Genomic DNA, 16,610 nt, shown 5'->3' with positions numbered 1-16,610 from the left:
TGAGATTTTATTTTTAGATTTATGTTTTATTGATTGTGTGATTATTTAATGTCAGTCTCAGTAGTCTGCAGTCGTAGGAGGCCAGGAACTTTTAGTCAGTGACTCAGACTGTTGTAATGCAAGGTGCATATTAAAAAGGCTATCATCATCTACTATTTCATATGGGATGGCACGGCACAAAAAGGTCTATACAAGTTAGCTCTGAACATTAAGAGGCACAACAGTACTTTTTTTGACCTAAATGGTTTCAAGAGAGTTTTTAGAGTTCATCATCATGATCTAATGGTCAAACAGAGGCTAGGAAGTCTGCCTCAAGTGTTTCCAGAGCAAAGGACACCACGTATAAATGACTAAACAAAGCTACTGAGGCTTTCAAAGCCTGACAATGGTACAGGCATCGGTGGCAAAAAAGCCTGTTTCAGAGGTTATGGGTGCCCCACACGCAGGTTCCAACCATCACACTGGACTCACACTGTATTTCAGCAATATGCTGTGCATCGGCCAATGGATTTATTTCACTTCACATTGTTTGCTATGTAATTTTTAATACAGCAGTACAGCTATAATGTATATTTATGTCAAAACGACAATTCCTCATCGCAAGAGCCAGCTGTCTTGTATCATAATTATGAAGCAGGGCTCTATAACATGCGGTGGTAAGTTACACTGCTTGATGAATAACTGAGAGAATATTACTTGATCTTAATGCTTCTCTTTTTCTGAGCAGTATTCATATATACCAAGGCAGCTAATAAGCACTCTTGGAGAAAAAAAAAAACCCAAAACCACAACAAAAACCCCATTAAACCTTGCAGAACAAAAGCCAAAAGATTTAGTAGCCTCTTCTGAATGATAAGCCATAATACAAAATTAGGGAAAGCTTCACAGATATATTGAATTAAAGTCTGACTAATAAAAATTCAGTATAAAGCTTCACACGTTTCAGACTAAGTGTTACAGACACACAAACTTGTCTTTAGTTTCAGTTTTCTATACAAGGTCAAATCCGCAATTTTTTTATCTGTGTGTTCAAAATTACAACCAGATACAGCACTGGCCTACAACCAATCTGAAGGAGTTCATATATTTAGCAGCTCATTCCCCACCACGCTGTGAATTTGCATGTCCCATTTAATGCAGAAATTGCTTTAAATGGCAAAGAAAATAGCTACACAACTCTGCCCGCCCGGCCATTATTCATGTTCATTACAACTAAACATACAGACGCTTCCTGAAATCCTCAGGATAATCAAACAGAAGAAGCCCTTACCTTCCCTGGTGATAAAATTCGGTCCTTCCCTTTTAAGCAATATACTCAAGAGTAACGCTTGACTGGCTAGGCAATTGCAGTCCTTAAAAACAACAGCAACAACATAACCACACATAGCCTTCAGATTTTCAGTGAAGAAGAGCTATTAAAAATGTCAAGTGAAACCAAAGGGCAATTTTTTTTTTAATTAGAAAAAGTCTACAGATTTTGTTTTTGAGGGGACTTCACAACTGTTTCATACCCCTACATACATTGTGTCACTGTCACTGCTGCTTGCAGAGGCTTCTCCATGGTTCAAATTAAGTCGTAAGACTTTGGCCTTGGAAACGTTTCTCAACTTTCTGTTCTTGGGTCCTGCTACTTACAGCAGAAATACTTGTAATGACATAGAAAACCAAGGATGATAGTTTATGTGTTCCTATCAAACCATGGAGCTAGAAGCAGTTACGGGTGGTTTTCTTCTAGATCAGGAAGAATGCCAGACTGGAACTGGTATCTTTAAGAAGTCACCAGTCTAACAGAGTGAATACCAATGGTTGGAAACTGTCAAATTTTAGTCTAGCAATAAAATATCTGTTCATAAAACAAATGGATCCCCCTTGTAGACGGTCATTTATTACCAGAAGAAAATTTGAGTAGCTGGGAAAAATGGAAGCCAATAGTTACAGCATGAGGAGCCAGAAAGTTCTGTGAGGTTAAGGTAAAGGAGTGTAAAGAGGAAAATTCCTCAAGTATGAGGAGGAACATCAGACATTTCATGTTAGTAGCTATATTACTAACATCGAACCATGACACTAGTCATGTTGATCTAAGCAGGCTGCTGGTAAAAAGAATACCAGCACCTAACTCCTCATTTCATAAGAATGAAGTTACACTGTATATTATCAAGTTTTCTTACATTAAGTTTCTGCAGGATCTCATACGTTGACTTGTTTTTCCAGTCATTAATATTTACATCTGGCTGCTGCTCAAGTTCAGAAGCATTTGGAGTACTAGACTGTCTCTTGACTTTTGAATGTTTTGGAAGATCCAACTCCTCCAAACTCTTAAATACAGGAGCCCTGCAAAAGAAGTATTTAATTTCTTCACAGTTCAGAAAATACTTTAATTATCAAATACTTAATCATTATTATTAATACATAGCCTTACTCTTCTGATTCAGTGATTCTTAGGAAGTCAAGCTGTTCAACAACTGCTCCAGATATTAATGTCTGAAATGAAAAATTGAGAGAATTAAAAGATGCAGAAATATACACAACTATACAGTTGCCTTTGGATCTCTGTATGTTGCTGGTGGTTTCCATTAAGAAAGTGGTTTCTTTCTCCACGGTTCCAAATATCTTTACACTCGCAGAGTATTTTTCCTCTTTCTTAAAATCCTGCTTTAGACAGTGGCGGTTCCTACTCTGTAGTCATTCCTTAATCCACGCATGCCTGCCCTAAGCGTGCCCATCAAATGCAGCTCACAAATACTTCTGTCTCAGAATATCACATACCTGAGATTCAACGTTGCATTGATCTGATGTAGTCATTACAGTTAATTCACCCCAAATTTATAGGAATTTCCTATTTATATACTGCCAGAGGAAATGTATTGTACTATAGCATTCTTAAGACTGCTTTTTGACGGTTCTCATTAGCTAAATAAAACTCGGTGTCTATTGTGAATTTTTAAATTCCATTTTCATTGTACACAACTGGCAGTAAAATATTGATCTGTTGCACTGTGAGATGACTGAATGTGAAAAAAACCCTGCTTTGCTCTTATTGCTTGGGACATTCAGTCTTCGACTTCCACATCTGCTTGAGCACATGACAACAACGAAGGTAAAAATCAAAAGAGCTACGAGTCTTCTACGCATACGTATTTTTAAATGAAATTAGATCTTTGTATATTTTACAAGGAAAAAGAGCATTCACAAGTTGGGCACATATTTTCTCTCTAGACACGTTTACACATATGCATCTAAATGAAGCAGCTGAACACAATTCACAGATTCAATAGATATTCTGTTGCAACAGATGAATTATTTAAGAAAACACCAGATATTAGACACATCCCTTATTGTTTTCCCAAATCCTCCCCCAAAATGATCTGACAGCTGTGCCATAAGATAGCGATTACAGTTAAACTGATGGAGAAAGCACACCGTATTCTCCCAGTAAACGCACTGACCACCAACATCTACCACTGGCCTTACAGCCAAACAAACATTTGTTTGCAGTTTTACCATGTACTCTTTTTAATGGAGAGCCGATAATCAACAGACCAGTGACTGTCAACATCTTTAACACTTTAAAATTACTAATTACTTTTTTTTTAAAAAAAAAATAGAACCTTTCCAGAAGGTCATTGAGTACAGAAGGGGAAGTTCACTCCCTGATGACTGCAACAGTGTAATGCTTAAAATAAAGGACGCAAATAATGTGTCCTATTTTATATACGTGTGGTTGGAACTTGATGATCTTTAAGATCCCCTCCCACACAAACCATTCTATGATTCTATAAATTTGAGAAATTTCTTGCCTGATGATACATACGTTTCATCAAATGCAAGGCAAGGAAGTCACTGCAGTTAAATTAAAAAAACCCAAACAAACCACACCAACAAGCACTGTAGGCAAATGAGAGGTTTTGCATGGACACTAATGGCATTTGCTACACGCAAAGTCAATGGTAACAGGAGAGGCTACATGACCTACACGTGGCCAGTAGCAACACATAAATGTTTGAAAGATTACAAGAATATCTTAAACCATTATAGCGATGACTATTTAATTTACAAACGACCCAGCTCTGCTACAAATTCATGATCTTCAACCGTGTCTTTGCTCTTTCTCTTACAAAAAGAAGCATTTTTCAATAGCTGTATACTAAGACTAACCGGCACATGTAAGTATCTAAAACCAGCACCTGACTCAGTAATTTTCACATTTTAATAAAGTGACATTCCTGCTTTAAGATTAAGTCAAACAGCAAAGATGTTAGAACCAGATGTTAGTTCTTTTAAGAAATTTAATATATGTGAAGGACCTTTCTTTCCCTGCCTCAATGAGATAACCAAAAGAAATCCCTCAACGCTTGACATTGTGGATTTATCCTTCAATGGTAATTTCACAAGATTGTGGAACAAAAAAAAAACAACCAACAAAACTTTCTCCCTTCTGAAAATTCTCTATGAAGGTTATAACTTTCAAAAGACTCATCAAAAGAAATTAAAACAAACCCATGTTTCTTTTGAGATAAACCAAAAACTGCACCAAATGTCTTGGGTCTTGACTCCTTAATTTGATGACACTACATAAAATACTTAGAAGTCACATGAAAAACAAAAGTAGTAAAAGTACACGTACCAATACTAGGAGGTAAGAACGCAACGTTCAGGAAAATCATCATACCTGTACTCTGTCGACATGAACTTTCACTCCTCCAACAATTCCCTTTCTAAAGGCTGCCAACATATCTAATATTGGATTGAATCTGCTCCCTCTGAAATTTGAAACAGAACTCCATTAATCTTGTAATTAGGTAAATACCACATGGCAAACGGTGCTTTTCTCTCTCTCTCTACCTTATATTGTCTTCACGGATAAGTACAACGAATAGCGGACGGCCGTGCATTTTCCAGTACTGCTTAATGAACTGCAGTGCGTTCTAGGGAAGAAATAATACCTTAGTCACACACACACACACACACAAACCCACCAGAAGACCCACCAGCACGTGCCAGAATACACAGTGCAAGATATGAGAAGAGCCATCTTAAAATAACAGCACCGAAAACCCCAACAGATTAATAAAACCTTAGCTAACGATTTCTTCAGCAAATACAGGTTGCTTTCAAGCACTGCTATTTCACAAGTTTTCTGAAAATACTTCTAGCACATATATTGGTCACAGACTGAACCGCCGGAGCGCGGTGTACTGAGCTACGTGTGATGACCCCGCAGGCACGCGTGGGAACCCAGGGCTTGAGCCACAGGCTGCCAGGGGGCAACAAGCTGTGCCGCCTCTGTGCGCTGGAAGTAGCTGCTCAGAAACTGGCAGCCTGGTGACAGGTAAGCTTTGCACTGCTGCCTGCCTTAAAAGTTAGGGAAGGAAGGTGATTCTTAATAGTTGTGCAAAGTCAAGTAATTTTTCCTCCAGGTAAAGGCCCTCCTATATTCCTTGAAAGCCAGTCTCGTTCTGCCTTTCAGCCAAGACCCTTTGTTTTCCCAAAGAAACAAACATGATAATTTGCTTGCCCCATGGCAGCATTCCAAACCACTTCTGGGTGAGTTTTTTTGTCAGACAGAGACACTCCCTAGAGCTCATACTGGGCTGACAGGATATTCATCTTAATACACTTTGCAGCATAGACGGCAAGCTTATTTATACGTTAGAAGAATACACACTACACAGTGTTCCCCTTTCAGTCTTCCATCTCATCAAACTTCAGTTTATTCTGCTACAGACTCTATTGTTGTCAGTTTCTCAAAGTTACAGATAAAATACCTTAATGTCATCAATCAACATCATAACGTCCTGAGACATGTAGAAATCACTTAGATCAAAAATGATCGAGTAGCAAACTACAGTCTTTCCTAGTATTCGATAAATCTGTTGAGAGAGAAAGCTTCGGTTAATCTTCAAAATACCTGAAGCATGAAAGTAGCTAAAAAGAAAGGTCTTTTGAAACTATTGAAGTAATAATCAATGCAGAACAGCTGAATTAAAAAAAAAGTATTTAAGATAAAACCAACATATCTAATTATAGGTACTCTGCTTTTTATTAGGTATGCAGATCTACATTCTATTTCCCCTAAAGCTGTTCACTTCATCATCACTCAGCCTGTTTTGGCCAAGTGTTACCGTAATTGGATGTCCAGGAAACACGACAGTTTAATAGTAAGACAGAACATGCACATTTGTAATAGCGTAACACATTACAGGGACTTTAAAATAAGATATATGCGTAAAATCAGATTACATTTCAATTCTATTTAAAATCATACAGAGCCCAACTCAATATTTTTCTGAAATACACATCAATAACAATAATACAAAAATGTCCTGCAACAACCTTTGATGTTCCAAGGCATCCGATAGGCCTGTCCGGTCTTCCAGATAATCCGAGTTTGTCATTGACCCCCAAATGGAAGTACGCCTGCGAGAAAGAATCAAGCAAACTGAGGAGAACCTAGATAAAAGCCTTCCTTGTGCACTCCGCTTTACGCTCGATAGCTTTTTATTGCTGTCAGCTTGGGGCCTTCCTGATATTGCCTATGTTTCCTCATTAAGACAAATAACTACTTAAAAAAAGAAAAATAACACGTTACCTACATCACCTGTTCATCCAGACTAGACAACTGTATTTAAGTGGGACCGGGACGCAGACATCAAAACACTAACAGCTTTGAATACCCCATCTACACATAACAAACCCAAAAGGATAGTGAACCCCTTTTTGCAGTAGGTAATGGAGACTAAAAGAATGGCAGTAGGCATCGTAATTTGACACTAGAAGGACCTTCATTCTGCTATAATGTAAGACATAAAACGTTTTCTTAACAAAAATATTTGCTTTATCTTGAGACCTCGTGTTCTACAGCTGCTAAAGCAGCCTCATCTGCTGTAACAGCTTTCCAACTTGATCTGTTACAGTCAGAACCTCAGTTCAGATTCAGCACCAGAGCACCTGAACAAAAGTACAGTTTCATGTGAGTCCAGCTGCTCCAAGCAGGTTTTTTTGCATTAAAATGCCCTTCAATTCTGGAAAATTAAACTTGCTAGTAGCAAGGAACGGCTGTGAAAGCAGACTGGACTGTTGGGTTGATTTATGAGAGTGAACCAAACTAGAGCGATCTTTCACACCATCTGCTTCTGTGTTCTGTTTTTAGTCTACGCCTATGGAGTATTCTGCTATTATCTTGTATAAATGTAGTAGAAGTATAGTACTATAGTGCTTTTTCCTATATATTGCATGCATCTTGTTCCATTTTCTTGTTTTCCTTTTCTTCCTTTTTTCATTCCGTGCCATGCCCCGGAACCACTTTGTGGATCCCTTCCCACGGCCCCCAGTCCTACTCTCAACCCTTGATTTTCCTGAATCAATTCCTTCCCCTCAGCCATTTGTTTCTTTTTACATGACTGTTTTGGACACATGCCTGTTTATGAGCCCAGAGGTTTAAACTGTTGTCACGTGCCACCAGACCAATTCAAAAGCTTCTAATTAAATGTCATACTACTGAGAATTGACAGCATCGGAACAGCAAATATTGAGATCCATGATCTCTATGGATCAATACTCTTTTCCCCAAAATAGAAACCGCATGAGCTTCCCCACCCCACAAAGGATGACAACTACTACCAGGGCTTCCTTGCTTATTTGCTTTTTGGTTTGTGTTGGGCTTTTGCACAAATCCGGGGATTAAACCTCAGTTCTCATAATGCCCCAAACATTTTCATTTCTTCAGCTTCACAGCTACAGCACAACTTTTTCTAGAAGCCCACTGTTTTGCCTCAGACAACTTCATGTTTTCATGACATTCCTTTAAAAGAAAATTTTGAGGAGGCAGATGTACCTATTCACCATGAGTATAAAGAAAATGTCAGAATTACCAAATGTCTCACCAGCTTTGGAAAAATAATCCCTAATACAGAAATTGTCACAGCTAGGAATTTAACTGATAATTAATAAAATTAATGCAACTTTCATTTTCTTCATTGTACGAATTAAAAATTAATAAAACTTAATGAAGGTGTCATCTTTTTGTCAGGGAGGCCAAAGAAACAATGGACAACAGCAGCGGGTAGCTTGAAGCACATCTTCAGCGTAGCCAAAGCGCTAAGGATATAGTACTAAAAATGACTGAACAACGAACAGGATGCTGAAGCAGACCAGTATGGCCCGCAGACCATTCCTCTTCGGCTGCTGGCCTCCCGTGGCATTGACAGCTACCTAAACAGCTGCACCTAAGCCAGCATCAGCCGTGAGGCTCAGTACGGGCCAGGGCTTTTCAGTGAAAGGCTGGGGCACTCCCCGCGGAGCTACCTGCCTCTACAGCAACAGGGAACCCGAAGCCTTCACAGAGGACAATGAGGCCACTGAAGATGTCTGTCGTCCCAGTAATTTTTGACCACAGATTTTGAAATGTGCCGAGTTAAAGGGGTGTTTAAACACCAGCCTTCCTGGGTATAATTGACCCAAAGGACTTCTAAAAAAAAAAAACCGTTACAGAAGGGCCTGCGCTATGAAATACGATGGATGGTTTATGCCTATTGCCTTAGTCCACTTCTTTGACTATTGCACATTTGTTTGTTTCTCCATCCAGATTCATTTAGTCTACTGTGCTATTACTAAAAATGTATTATTCATTCAATATTCTTTGAAAGTGACTCAAGTTATAAGCCTAATTAGCTTAACACAGAACACCTGGGCTTCAGTGTTTCACGGAAAGTTGTAGCTAGGCATGTGTCACTGCCCAGCGTCAGCATATCCTGCAACCAAATGAGAATAACACAAAAAGGTAGGTAACAAGCCAAATGAGATACAAATCTAATAGCTTGATATAAATTCCTATTGTTACAAAAGAAATTTATAGATAGGTAAATAATTTTAGATGCAGAATTCCTTACTTTGACAAGTTCTTTTTGAGCCCATATCTGAATTGGTTCCACCTGCTGCGGGGTCTGAGTTTGGATTCCATAAGTATTCAGAAACACTTGTAGGCTACAAATGAAATAATGACAAATTTAACGACAAACCACAGAACAGTTAGCTTGAACAGGTATCTTGGCAGCAGAGACACAAGCAGCAGTATTATATTCTACGCTTCCTTGAATACCTTCAGCAAATTTAAGATGTCTATTGTTCAACGCTTCCCTAATAATACACATTCTTTACAAAAGCAATTCTTAATAAAATTACTTACCGCTGACTTTCTGCTATGAGGGCCACATGTACTACCAAATCATTTTCTAAAGGACCCTAGAAAATAATGAAAAAATATTTATTAGCATTGCTAATTATATATTTTGTTAGATAGAGCATGAATAGTGAAGTGACTGTTTAAACAATTAATGAGTATGACAGACATCACTGCCTGCATTGCTTTTTCTTACTGTGCAAACAAACCAAAAGAACACTGGATGAAAACTTGTAAATCTCAAAACTCTGGGAAGATGTTCCTGTCAGTAATAGCCAGCAAGATGCATTCTGGAGAATTAATAAAAAATAGGTTTCTGGGAATCACTTCCACTGTTCGGTTTGTTCATTTTTTTTAGGGTTTTTTTTTCTTCAATTTTAAAAAAAAAGTTGGAAAAAAATTTGCTTCATACAAAAATATAGAATTTATACAATCAGTGTATTTCTTTTATGCCTGATACGACATAATGTTTTGATACACGTTTTTGTAAAAAGTGAAATAACCCAGTTATTTGGGTAACCTTTGTTAAATATTAACTTCAAAATAATGAACTGCTTTCAACCCTTTACTCTGAAATATTTCAATCAGCTACTTTTTACAGGTATATGAAAGATACGTTACGTTTTACAGGAGACAGAAACATTCCCTTCCATTATTTGTAACACAGATACTTCATGTTTGAAATAAATACTAGTATTTTACATCAGGAATCCACGCAAATAGGAATGAATCCTAACAAGGTGGGTGAAATCTTGGTGTGACTGCACTCCCTAGTTCTTGCAATGGCAATTCGCCTTGCCTTTCACTGGCAGCATGCATCACTAGCTAAAAACCAAGATGTCAGTTATTCCTTGCTCATGTCTTCTCTACCATTCAATGACTGCAAAATCAACAGAACTAAAAGCAGCATATGTTTGCATTCCCAAAATGCTTTTTGTCTACTTTTGTCTAGAAATCACCAGAACGTGAACGACAAAAGTTAAACACATCTTCTATCAACTGACTATATAAAAATACAGTGTTTTCTGTGACAACGGATGGATAGACATTGATAGAATAAAAAGTTCAGAGTGAACGCTTGCTTGTTCAGGCATCTGTGAGCCTTGGTATCAAGTTAGAGCTGATGGGTTTCCAGAAGGTCTTGAGAACATTCTCCCGAAAGCCTATCAGCACTGCATTTCTGCTAAAAATCTTTGAGTTTTTGCCACATGAAATAAGTTTGTGACAAAAGTACATGCACAAAGAGACCAGACTGAGAAGTCAAAAAGTTCAAGTGACATTAAAAGATCTTCCTCCTCAGAACAAGGTGATCATGCTTTCAATTGCATCTATATAAACAGTAAGAAAACTCAAACCAATTCTCTACTGTAGTCAGTGCATTATGTTTATAAAACAAAAAGCAAAGACACCCCCATCCCAAAAACGTAAGAGCCCTCTCCAAGACTGCACTGATTTCTAGACAGCCTGTGATCTAACTTGCGGAGTGGCCTTCAAGTTAAGGCTTAATTATTACTGTGTTAATGGTGAACTGAGTGGTACTGTGTAACCACAGGCTGCAAACCATACATAAATCTGCGCAAACAGCATCTTCACTGAAGTACTTCCTTCTCCGATACCGGTACTAACGCCTCTCGTACATAAACGTACCCAACGACGCTGGCTCATTTATGGCAGGCGGTAAGTGGTGGTTCTAACATGGGCCATAACTAAGCAAATGCATCTGCAGCGCCACTGGCACAACACAAAAACCTGTGTGAAAAAATAGCTAGGCTTTCGAAAGTCCTGTGGAAAAATGTAACTGTGATTGCTGGGCGGCTACAGCATCGCTCTAACATTGAACAGAAAGTTACTTTCATTGTCACTTAACATGTCAAGGGGCTGGAGGATCACAAGTCGTGGTCTAGGGAAACACAGATCAACATAATAGATACAACACTACTCCTGAAGAAGTGTGTCACCCTTTCCAGTAACGATAGCAATATATAGCACTTGCTATATATTATATATAAAGAAATGCGTAAAAGCATTAAACTCCTACATGTCCCGCTACATAAATCTTGCAGTTAAAAGTTCCATTTTAACGTCTTTGATTTCACATTTGTCTAATAGCGCAAGCTAAGGTGCTGTTCACACAACATCAATCACCGTCTCCCCAAGCCATGGCAACAGACACCCCCCTGCCTCGGTTCCTCTCCTGCCTTGCATTTTCACATTGGACAATGGGCTGAAGGATCTGTTTCAACTGTATTCTGTATGCTGTGCAAATGATAAATATACCCCAGCGTTTTCAGAAGACGAAGATAAAAGACAGATTAGTTGTTCTTAACAAGGTTATAAACTGCTGGAGGCAGGATAAAGGGAAAAATCCTCGACTCCATTCCCGGCACGAGCAGAGAAAGCAGCTCAATATTAGTCTTTAGCTGCACTCTCCCTGGACAGATGCTATCGCTATATGCCTTTCTGCACACGCTCCCAGGAAATCTCAGAACTCTGAAAAAAATCCATTCATTCTGCACACATGAGAAAGTGGGCACAACAGTCAAGAGCACGGATTAAAATGTACCTCCTGGGCCTTCCAAGCGTACGGGGCGAGGTGAGGAAAACAGAAGTAGCACCAACAGAAGAAGTTGTACTTAACCCAACTAACCCACCTTGCTGCTACAAAACTACAACTGCATTGTTACAAACCACACCTGCTTCTAGAAGCGTCTAAATCCGGCTGAACAGTTTATGGTCAATACCACTATCTCACCAGACTTTTTCATTGCAATACCATATGGACACACACGTGTGCCTTAAATTCTAAAATAACATTCAACAATTTTCGAATTGTGTCACCTGTGGTAGACAACTGTATTACAAGAAACGAAAGCAAGAGTGTGCTTATAATAAACATTACAAAACAAATAATCCAATACGATATATCTCTCTAAACCATCAAAATTAGACATGCTCTAATGCTAAATGTAATTTAGGTAGCTGAAAAATCTTAAAATCTTAATGTATCTCAGTCTACCTACAATTAGAAATTTTAGTTCCTTCTTCACACGTTATCTACTTCCTTGAAAACAGAAAAAAATAAGCAGTCTATCATTTTGACTGTTCTCTTCCCAAGATCGATGGGCAGAACCTTAATTTCCAGTAACTTAAATCAAATCCCCACAAATGATCACTATGTCTACGAACCAAAACATTAAAAGACCACCGTCATCACATGCAGTCAGAATGTAATGAATTGCCACCCTATACATAGATTTCACGTTAACCCAGAATACAGAGCAGTCTGAGAATTTAGCAAGATTAACATTTTTTGTTAAATGCGAAACTAAATATAAGACGGCAGTAAATCAGCTTTCATACGCTCCAGTAAAATCCAAAACAAACCAGAAAATCTCCACCCCACTTCATTTCTCAAGTGTTATTGTTACTATACAGGCCCTCTTAGATGCTAAATTCTCCCAAAACAGAACACGACTGAAACTGTGTTATAAAACAATCCCTCCTGGATACGCAGGCAGTAAAAAGAAAGACTAAAACAAGCTGTTCTAAGGAATCCAGTTCTACAGTTATCCCCAATGAAACACAATTCCCTGCGTTATCTCCTTTCACTAAAGTAAACGGAGCATGGGTGATTCCGTTTTGGTTTTAACCCACGAATGGGCTTTAACCTGAAACGCTCCTGAGCATTTAGCATTACAAAGCAAGTTACCAGCGCAAAGGAGAACGGCTCTGCTGTTCCGCTGCCTTCTGCCTTGGAACACAGAGAATCCTGCTCCAGCGCCACGCTGGCATCTCCCCAAGAGGGGACATAGACAGATGTCTTCATGAAAGTGAAAAATAAGTTTTTTGGGGCATTAAATCAGGAGAGAAAACATCTCCTTTTAACTACACACAGATTAAATTAATATTTTAGTATTAGTGGCCATTAAGTTTTTACCATACTGCTCATTTGATTCTAGTTTTCTACGACAGAGACTGTCTTCTTTTATCACATTTTCTAGGTTGAGGGATGCATTCAAAGCTGTAGTTCCACAGTTATAGACAGCGTTTTCATAGCGACTTTGCCTTTGTAGGCCTGTATCGCCATCGCTTGCTTAAATCTACACAATTATGTGGGCATCAGACATACTTTTGTACTGGCACCGAAGCCACAACTAAACCGAATTAATCACATTTTTCAGTGGCAAATGTTTATAGAGATTATAGTCAATGCAATCAAAGCACGAAAATATGCCCACATGGAAAATGCATTTATCTAAGAAGTATTTCCTCAGCACAAGGCTTCAAATAAAAATTTTAAAGGCCTTCTCTTTGGTACATCACCTTCCAAAACACTGTATCTTGACAAACTTTATATACATAGGCATCTGAAGTTTTTACATATCCTTGTTTATTCCTTACAGGAATGAAATCTAAAAGTAGTAATATTTTTCTGTTCAACTTAACTGAATCGTTCTTTAGCTATACAGAAAAGAGAAGAGAAAGAGAAGAAATTGGTTTTGATTTCCGAAGACATAATTGTAGATGTACTGTATTCTCAGTGTGCACTTTATTTTTAGTCATCTTCCTAGCACTTCAAGGCAAATACTAAATACCGAGTTCTCCTAAATTATGCCATTTTAATCTAATTGAGCTAATCAAATATTCAGACAAACTGTTTAAGCAAATTTAAAATGTGGATCGAAAACAGTCAAGGTCAAGACTCTCAGCTGGAACTCAAAGTGTGCTGACTTCAACTGCACGCCTCACGCTGACGCCCCTGCCTCTGCCCTTCCTTCTTTAACCTTCTCTTACCGACGACCGATGTGAACTAACATCTGTATCAACAAACTTTTGCCCTAATACTACTGTAACAGTAAAACGACACGAAATACAGCAGCGCCTGTTTCAGTACGAACAATCCCGATGGAAACCCACACGCGCCCGGTTCGCACCGCAGGGCCGCTGACCATTCCGGTCACCACTTATACGTTGCTGCTCAGAGCCTACAGCGACAAAGGCCTGACACCACAGTCTAGAATTCCCACTAATTCAGATGTGCTTCTCTTCCTTCTACCCCACGCCGAGAAGCACGTGCAGTATCTCGGATAGCTGCTATAGCTTTGCTTACACAGCAAAGAAAAGCAGGCACAGTCAGCTGCAGCAAAGCACCACCGTCACGGGGAAGAACAAAGGTGTAAGCGGACCCAGGCAAGCCCGGAGCTTGCCTCTCTCTTCATTTATTTACCCTTCCACATATTGCCGCTGAACAACAAACAACCCATCTCACAACCTCTTGCATACAAAAGGACATGCACAACTACAGGAACTGCTAAACGTATCGATCTAAGTTAGATTTCTGTAAAGATTTTTAGGTTTAAGAACAACAACAACAACAAAGTAATCTTATCCTCTCTTGATTTCTAGCTTTGAAACACAACACTGATCTTGTTCATCAGAACATGCTCAAGGACCACACTGGGAAGGCGTTCTCTTTCTCTTACCCTGACAACAAAAGCATTACTTATCCCAAATATGGGAAATTTCTGCCAAGGGTTTAGCAAATTTAAGCAAGTAAAGACAGCATCTAAAGGGAGAGATCAACACGCATGAGTTCCACCAAGTTGTCCCAGAAGAGCACAATTGCTCTTTCAGATAATTCTAGCTAGACAACTGTTGAGCGCTGGAAGACCATGACCGCTGCATAAGCACTTGAGAATGACAAACCATCTAGTCTGGTTTCATTTCTAACAATGACAAAGCTTTTTTTTTCTTTTTCTTTTTCTTTCTTATCACTTGCAGATAAAGCAAAATATTGAAATGTTTAAGTTATTTCAAATTCTTTCAACACTGTTGAGGTTTTAGAGTCCTCATTTCATTCCTGAATTTTACCAGGCAACTGCATTTTACAAATTAAGTTCTTTATTGACCCACAGAGTGACACTGAAGGAGTCAGTTATGAGAAAATAAATTATTGCTGCATTATTTATGATCTCTTTTGGGAGACTCTCAGGGCAGAGGCTATTTCTCTCTGAAGACCTGGAAATTCCCTGTCATATAATGGGTACTCCACAAAACTGTAAAAATGCTTTTCTAGTAAAACATTTCCCAGTGAGTCATGCAGTGTCTTTAGAACAAACCATCTTCTTCAAAGTGTTCATCTGTGGCATGTCAAGTCATTGGTTTCAAGAACCAAAGAAAAAAGCCAATTTGATGGGCTGCACGCAGCACTGACTCGCTACGGGCTGCTTCTAACGGCACTCGTAAAGGGGCACGGGGCTGCAGCAGCTCGCAATTTCTGCAGCATTCATAATCCCATGATGTAAGAACAAAGAAACTGGGAACAAATAAAGCCACTGAGCTTTCATTATCTCATGTGCCCATGGCAGAGGTGCTGCACCCTGAACAACGAAAGTCTCATTGTGAATGAGACAATACCCAGGCACTCGGATTACCGCGGTAACCAGAAATAATAGGAGACAGGTTTCAAGCAGCATTTGGATAGAACAAGGAAAAACATTGTTCACTTCTGATCTTGGAATAAACCTTAAGATAAATGCTTCCTACTTCATGCCTCAATAACACATCTACAATGCTGAACACGGAACTTACCAAACACATATTCCTTTTACCAAGAAATAAAAAGGTCTCAGCTAAACATTTCCATACCTAAAATTCTTACCTCCTTAATAAAAAAAAGTCCCCTACCTACAGGCCGTGTTTCTGTCTTGTTATCCTATCTACTGCAGATTTGAATTACGATGTTTCAAGCACTCTCCATCCCTGAGCGCTCATTCCTGCTGTGCATTTAAGCCAAATACAGGAGCTCATGTACCCACCACACTCTAAAAAAGAACCTTAGGAGCTCTAAATACAAAAGACATTAATATATTGAAATGGTAATTATTTGGAAAGAACTAGAACAAGCCTGCTTTTTGCTTGCCTTCCTGACATATCTTACAACTCAAAGAAACATACCTATCTATTATGAGCTATTTAAACTTACATTTTATGTATCTTTTTGATTGCACCACTTAGTATGAAGGCAAACGTGCACCACTTTCCCAAAACCGCAGATGTTATAATCTCCCATTTAAAAGTAATCCTCCATCAACCAAGCAAATGTACATACACTTAAGATTTCCCTAGCGTTTAAACTGGAATATTAGGAAGCCATATATAACACACAGATAACAAATTTTCAGTAAAAATATTTTAACGCTAAGCTTATGCTTACCTGATTTGAAAATCTCATGCTAACATTCCGCTGATCTTGTGGAGGTACGTAACGTCCAATAGGGTCAATATCTTTAGGGCTTACTAATTTGTCAGCTGAAAGTAAACAACAATATATAAAAATACTGAATGACTTGAGTACTTTCTGCAGCTTTTGTTAAGGAGGCATGTGAATGTATTTTACGCAGTCGGTTCTGCTGCTATAATCTTTGTTTCA

The 16,610-nt window shown here is 38.7% G+C and overlaps 1 protein-coding gene across 6 annotated transcripts in view; it reads right to left on the bottom strand.

Annotated features, from left to right (window-relative positions):
- Positions 1–16,610, bottom strand: part of PHKB (phosphorylase kinase regulatory subunit beta) — an 80,071-nt gene that overhangs the window by 15,191 nt on the left and 48,270 nt on the right. For all 6 annotated transcript variants that reach the window (XM_056360933.1, XM_056360932.1, XM_056360935.1 and 3 more), the window contains 10 exons: positions 16,395–16,489; positions 9,185–9,240; positions 8,889–8,982; positions 6,334–6,417; positions 5,766–5,870; positions 4,843–4,925; positions 4,670–4,760; positions 2,420–2,481; positions 2,169–2,331; positions 1,271–1,352 (listed from right to left, as the gene is read on the bottom strand). In XM_056360933.1, coding sequence (XP_056216908.1) covers positions 1,271–1,352; positions 2,169–2,331; positions 2,420–2,481; positions 4,670–4,760; positions 4,843–4,925; positions 5,766–5,870; positions 6,334–6,417; positions 8,889–8,982; positions 9,185–9,240; positions 16,395–16,489 — 915 coding nt within the window. The remainder of the gene's footprint in view (positions 1–1,270; positions 1,353–2,168; positions 2,332–2,419; positions 2,482–4,669; positions 4,761–4,842; positions 4,926–5,765; positions 5,871–6,333; positions 6,418–8,888; positions 8,983–9,184; positions 9,241–16,394; positions 16,490–16,610) is intronic.

Source organism: Falco biarmicus, chromosome 15 (genome assembly GCF_023638135.1).
Source record: "Falco biarmicus isolate bFalBia1 chromosome 15, bFalBia1.pri, whole genome shotgun sequence".
Classification (NCBI taxonomy): Eukaryota; Metazoa; Chordata; class Aves; order Falconiformes; family Falconidae; genus Falco; species Falco biarmicus.
Note: the sequence above shows the minus strand (reverse complement) of the source record. Positions and strands in the feature narration are given on the sequence as shown.